General features: G+C 47.1%; 1 protein-coding gene across 1 annotated transcript; it reads right to left on the reverse strand.

Annotated features, from left to right (window-relative positions):
* Window positions 1-1,500: 1,500 nt before the first annotated feature.
* LOC115317803 lies at window positions 1,501-3,180 on the reverse strand. The gene has a single exon (XM_040212781.1). It carries the CDS (start codon window positions 3,178-3,180, stop codon window positions 1,501-1,503), a length of 1,680 nt encoding a protein of 559 aa, XP_040068715.1.
* Between the last annotated feature and the right edge of the window lie 3,899 nt (window positions 3,181-7,079).

Below are 7,079 nucleotides of genomic sequence, written 5' to 3' on the forward strand. Positions count from 1 at the left end.
AGAGTACGTGAAAAGGATAGCTAAAAATAGGGGTTGGGAGCACTTGTACTGCTAAAGCCACTCTTTGCAGTCCCCGCCTTTCTGTGACGAGAAGCCTCCCTAAGCATGAACAGTGATGGTGACTACAAGTTTAACAATACTCAAAATCAATGAGAAGATTTGTTTCGACTTCATTTGACTCTCACAAAAAGGCTACCGCCAAATTTCTATGTGTTTGAGCAATGATTAAAATTAACTTAGCTAGAACAATTATTACTATGAATAAAGAGACACGTTTCTTGAACTCGTTCAATCCCTCCCCCCCCCCCCCCCCCCCCGCTCTCCACCCCTTCCTTCCCGCACTCCACCTCCCTCTCCACAAAAAACAAAACATGTTTTGTTTATTTGGATCTACACCAGATAAACGTTCTAGAGAACCGATCAACAAACATTGAAAGAGCCTGGTCACCGGAAAGTGTCGTGCAGTTCAAATGAGTGCCCTGTCAAAAAAATAGTACACACATTGTGCGGGACCTTTTGACTAACATTGACAAACGAGAACAATAGAAAGTGCAGAGATTTCTTATCCTTCAGCAAAGCCTTTCAAGAAGAGGTAGATTAAGGTGACGTTCTCCAAAGAAATGTTAAAGTCGGATGCACCCCAGCACCACCGTGAAAAGTTTTGTTTGATGCTGTACCACAAAAAACACCATTCACAAACTAGTATTCCCCGTTAAACCTCGATGTTTTTTTTTGTTTTTTTTTACCGAATAATGTATCAGTGCGTGTTATCACTTCACAAAGTGCGCGGGCTAATATGCAAGTCTAGCCATTAGCAGTTTATGCTTTAGAAAACCAATTTGCTACGAATTATTTGACAGATCTGGAGCAGGGAAGCATCTCTTTTAAGATATTTCGCCTAGGAAACATTCACTTTTTAACTAGTAAGGTTTTCTTACAGTAGAATTGTAAACCAAGGCCTGTAATACTGGTTGAATATTTTTGTGTGTGTGTGTGTGTAAATGTGACAAGCGCCGTGACATCAACTCACAAAATGAAGTGACAGTAGGTAGAAGCAACGAATATGCAGCGCGAGATGTTTTATCTTGTTTATAACATTTAGCTTTTGTCCACAAATAAATTTAGCCTCTTTTATACCGGCGTTAATTTTTAACTCAAAAAGTCAGATCTAGGTTTATATCCTGAAGCAATTATTCAAATTTTGTTTAAATTTTGTTTGCAACATTGTAGCCTATGTTCGGGCACAACTTTCAGTGGCATTTCCGAAGAGTGGAAGAGTGAGCTTGCTCAATAATAAGGGGCCATTATGCCCGCATGTGTCTACTTTTGCTTCGATTGAAACGGGAAGTTGTTCCCGATGAGTTTTATTCCATTATATTTCGACTCCAATATCACCAGATTTTTACTTCTTTTTTTTTTAATTTCTTTAGTAATGCATTGCCAGAAGGTGCTGTGCCTAAAAGATCGGTAAACAAATAAATGGAATCCAACAACATCCTATTAAATGTAGACGAGCGACTTCAACCATTCAAGTGCAAGAACGATTGCCGCAGCGACGCACCCGGCCAGGTACAAGATGATGAATGGTCGCACATCCAAAGGAGCCGCCGACTCTTCGGATGTCGACCACTTCCATTCCTCAAGATATGATCCGGACAGCCTGAGACCGGTCTCATCAAGCCTTCGATACACCGCTGCGAACTCGTGCCTCAGCGGGAAGTCCTTCCTGACGGGAGTGCTGCCGAACGATGGCACCATGGTCTCTTTTCCGCGAACGATCTTCCTCCCGTACTTCTGTAGATCAGCGGGCCCGCGGACATGCGTGAAAAACACGTGGGTCCTTCTTACCGCGCGGTCGAAACATTCGTCGACGGTTCCCGCAGTGGTCGGGTTGCGCCTGAAGGCCCTTGCCATGTGTCCCAAGAAGTCCGAGTCGTTCACTCTCTGTTCGAGCAGGAACCCATGGATGTGGAACCGTTGCACGCACACCGACACAGTTCCAGCCACGAGGTTCGGGACCAACTTTTCTTGCGTGTCGTCGGCTTCCCAGGAGACGCCGTGAGTAGCGCTCGACGTCAAGAGACCCTGGAAGGATATCGCTAAGGACGTCCCTCCCAGTATCCAGTAAAAGAGGACAGTGCGACTGAAATTCGATCTCGCAAATGAACTTGGAACGGGGTAAGAGAAAGAAAGCACTGAAGCCACGAAAACCATAGCGACGTCTCCGATGTCAAATCCAAGAGGTCTGCGGTCGCGATAGTTGATGAAGCAAAAGCACACGAGGCAAACAACCGCGGCGGCCATGAGTAGAGCTAGAAACTCGGCAAGAGAAGAATTCAGGTGCATGCCGTTCTGCCAGGTGGCCTTTCCTCCGACGTAGTACACCGCCTTTTCGTCGAACAGGAAGGCAGGATAGAAGATGTGAGATCGGCCGTACTCCGTGAAGATAATGTTCGCGTTCAAGACGTCGATCCGCTTGAACAAAAGGTTACGCATCCAATTGTAATCTTTGACTTTAACCATCTTGTAGCTGACGTTCCAGTGGTCCAGAAGATACATCCCCATCATAGTTAGGTTAAAATATCTACATGCGCCGTCGGGCAAACCGTCAGGCTTCCATCCAACCTTCAGTGGCCTCGCGGGTAATCTAGTCCAATCCGATGATCGCTTCCTCTCCATCAAAACGTACCCCAGAAGTTCCCTTTTGTTAATCATGCGCCGAGACTTGCAGTTCCAAAAGCGATCTTTAGCGATAGAGGCGGTTTGCTGCCGGACGACGACGGCTTTGCAGAAAAGTTCATGCGACCATGCCGCGCCCTCGAGAGGATTCCAGTGACTGGCGATAATGATCCACGTGGTCAGAGGAAAGTAATAAATCTTCGAAGTGATCAGACGCAGAATGCCTCGCCTCAGAATGTGACTCGGCAAGACGACCAGTGTTTCTTGATCGTAGACCGCACTTGCGTTCAGGAGGTCGAAGTACTGGAGCCAGCTGCCGCACCAGTTTCGAGTCTTGAAGTTTCTACGGAAGTAGGAAATGATCCAGTCGGTGCCGCGTGTTTCCCTCAGGCAGACGATGTCTACGTTAATGTTAGTGTTTAAAGGAACGAGTGAGTGGCTCCTACATTTTGATGTCCAGTATGTTAAAATGATGCAAAGCAGAAGAGAATTACGGTCCATCACGCTCTTTGCGGTACAGTTCAGCAGTGCTTAGACCGTATACGACAGCCGAGAGTTATTTGTGAGAAGCGAGAGCGAATTCTCCTCACCCAGAGGAAAGGGGACAATCTAAGAACTCGTTCCGGATAGAATAAACAACTCTGTTTTTATGCGTTTTTCGTGGTGGCCTAATACATGCGAAGCCAATATTCTCTTACAGCGAATGAAAAGATTTGCTTCGGCCGTTTTGAACAGACCTCATTGTGTGGATGCCGTTTGTGTAAGGGAGCTATTTAATCATGGAGGGCAACAGCAATACCCCTGTTGAAAATCTTTCACGTTCGCTGTAATATCCAAATTGAATAAGATCGATATCTACTCAGTTGACACTGTACTTTTAATATAAACCACAACATAAACAAACTTGTATTTTCGACGCCCATCGCCAACTTTCTTCGATATAGTGATAAAGCAATATGGATTGGAAAAATCGAGCAGTGAAAGTTAGCACCGTTAGCTTCACAACTTAATGCCCTAACCAAGGCATAGTATATTTTTGTTTCGGTTGAATCCTCACTTGGCGTCCTCTTGCCACATGAGTTACCGAGTCATGCTGTGAATGCGTTCTAAATGGGCCTTCTCAGGCAAAAATACAGGGACCCGCTGGGCCGTTCTACATTCCACTTCAAGTTTGTTACCGGTGGGTGCAAACATTTCTTAAAGTGTTCGCACTGTCCTTCGTGTCAGCCATGGCACGATCGTCTTTTTTTTTGGCGCTTTCTTGAATACCCGGTGTTTACGTATGATTAAGGCTGCAAACTCCTTTGTCATCTATAAAAGGCTGCCACCTCGCCTGTTGGTCCCTAAGGGGAACGCAGTCGTGCTGCATAGCTGACATCATGTCGAGCCAGAAGTCATAGGCGTCGTCAGCCGATGGGTGATCAAACACGATGGACCTGGGGGCAAGGTGGATCCGCTGATTGAGATGAGGGAAATCGTTTTTTTTAGAACTGCTGAACTTCTTGGTTTGATGACCTCGCTTAGGGGCGGAGCAGTGGATATAGGTCAGGAGAGAACTGTAATCACTGCCTGGTAGGCTGGATGTGACTGTGCAGCGGTGGGATAAGGTGAGAATGTCGGTGAAGGCGAGGTCGAGAAAGGTACTATCGCCGTTTCGAAAAATGTGGGATGTGGCGTCAAAAACTTGGATGAGGCCAGCAGTTTTCAGTACGTCTAACAGTATGCCATAGAGTAGATCTAATGGGATGGAAGTGTCAGGGTCGGACCAATTAATGTGACTGTTGAAGTCACCAAAGATAAGCAGTGCAGAGAACCTACAGGGGTCTATGCGCCGTAGGCTCCCTTGGAGGAGGGCGTAGATTGGTTCACGGAGGGAGGGTGGGAAATATGTAGACGCCAAAAGAAGGTTTCCATGTTTTCAAAAGACCTAGACGAAGATGGCTTCTAAGCGCGGAGGGGTGAGGTGGTCGAGATGTCGGCAGGGCAAGTGTTTTGGCACGGGAAGGAGGACGCCGACCACCCCTTAAGGGGCAGTCTTGCTGGAATACAGAGAATTGCATGAGATTGAGTAATTGTCCAATATTCGCCTATCGAATATTGAGGCGTCCAGCCATGTCTCTCACACAGTGAATATTGTACTTAGGAAAGATGACTTCAGTGCTTTAAAGTTAGGTAACGTGTTGTTTAGGGAGCCAATGCTTGAAAACCAAACAGAAACCACGTTTCGCGGTGCAGGAGCGCCGACGGCTGCGGAGTTGTGCGAGCGGTGAACGCCGCCGACGTCCCTCGCCGGAGGCGAGTCGGAGAACTGCTTGGTAGACCTGGTGATGATGGTGAGGTACGCAAGGGCTCCGTACTGCTTGGCGGATGGGGAGAGATCATTGGCGAGGGATGTGAGCTGACGCCGCACAGAGCCAATCAGTTGATAACGAGGAAAGGTGTCTATACAAAGTGAGAAATACGTCTTTGCATTTCCAGAGGAGCCGCAAATCACAACCGTCACATTGAAAAGCGGTGACGTTGTCGAACGTAGACCGGGAACATCGGCGGCAGGTGGGTTGTGGGCCGGTGCTTCAAGGTATATCCCCAGCGATCAACAATAGCAAAATTAAGTGAGGCTTATGGCGAAGATGTCGAGTGGAGAACACTCAGTCACTAGGCTTAGTGCTGGGCTACGACAGAGTTCGCTTTCGTGGTCGGCGATGTTGATGGTGATACTGCAGTCATAAATTGGCTTTCTATGTGCTTACGGTTTATCGATGACAGGTAATATTTCTGTCCAAGGGCCAGTAGCCCCGTCGGGTAGATCAACAGACGGAGAGTCGTAAAGGCGCGCCGTAACCTAACCGAACCTCTAAACAGTGCGCTGAAAAAAATTTACTGGCTAGATCCAACATGCCTACTAGAAAACTGACCTTGCATGTCGACCATTCATCTTGGGAGAAAAAGGACAGGTAGTTCTAAAGCACCTCCAAAAGCAGCTTTATTCTTAACCACATTCGACTTCGCTTACTGTTAAAGCAAGTGGTTTGTAATCACTCTCGTTATGTGAAGTAATGTTGCGTCTGTGTCTTTTTTTTTGCGCGTTACTACCAGTTTGTAGTTCTATAAAGCATTGTAAAATAAAAAGATGGTTGTATGAATGTCTTGAAATGCCTTTACAACGACTTTACCTTTACCTGTTTAGACTATGTTCATTGGTCGTCGGTTAATTAGATATGCACATAGCTTGAGGGCTACCATCCAAACTGTTTGTACTGCCGTGTCTTTTCGGTGATACCCATCAACAACCGCATCATTGCATGTGCTGCTTGTAGCATTTTCGTGTCAAAGGTACTATGTAGAGCGAAAATAAACAGTTGACAGCTTGAAATAACTCGTGTAAATAAATTACCTGTGATTGTCGTCCAGTGGTGCGCACGCACTGATCTCTATGACAATTGCTGGATCCCGATTGCCCGCTCCGCAAATGCGGCCGCTGGCGGCCATCGTTTTGGTAGGGTTATATTACCTCTAGCCAAGGTGCAGCTGCTGTAGTCACTATCATCCACCAATGGCAGACACCGTTGTGGCGGTTGTGGTGGCAGGCTGCCATCAAAATAGCGTGAATGATAATTCGTGCTTAATTGAAATTGTTTGACGAAACATATTTTTGAAACCGGGCATGAACGGTAGCCCGCTCTTTGAGAACCCGGTGAAAAGCAGTGTTAATTTGCTCAAGCGCTCGGCGTGAGTGGGACAGCCACATCGGGAGCGGCATCAGGATGGACGCGGGGACGCCATGGGCCGCCATCACGCTTTGTTTCGTCCAAGCCTTTATTAAACCAGTCTTATTTCTGAAGTACGTATTTTATTCGCGATTGACCGACTAAGAAGACTTACCAGTCGCGTCTCGCTAACAGCAGCACAGCACGCATCGAAAGTCGCATCGAGAGAAGCATCGAAAGAAGGATCGAAAGCAGACGCCAGTACGGAGTCTGCTTTCGATGCGAGCTTCGCTGCTTTTCCCTGGTGCTGTGCTTTCGTAATCTCTCGAAAGTTTTGCGGGGTCCTCAAAAATGAGGCTGCCGTTCACGCCGGGTTTCAAGACTCTGCTTTGTCGAACAACTTCAATAAAGCACGAAATATCACCCACGGTACAGTGTACTAGAACCACGGCTATTTTATGGCAGCCCGCCGCCATCGCGCTGTCCGCCGTATTACTATGATGGTTAGAGATAATATAACTCTACCAAAAAGATGGCCGACCGTGGCCGCATTCCCGTCCATAAGCGGAGCGGGTCAAACGCGATCCAGCAAATAGATGTAAAGATCAGTGTGCGCACGTCACAATAAAGCGAAGGCGCAGAGCAAGCGGACGCGAGAAGCCAGTTAAGAAAATACCATGAAGGCCGCCATCC

Source organism: Ixodes scapularis, unplaced genomic scaffold, assembly GCF_016920785.2.
Source record: "Ixodes scapularis isolate PalLabHiFi unplaced genomic scaffold, ASM1692078v2 PGA_scaffold6__148_contigs__length_123643588, whole genome shotgun sequence".
NCBI classification, from domain to species: Eukaryota; Metazoa; Arthropoda; class Arachnida; order Ixodida; family Ixodidae; genus Ixodes; species Ixodes scapularis.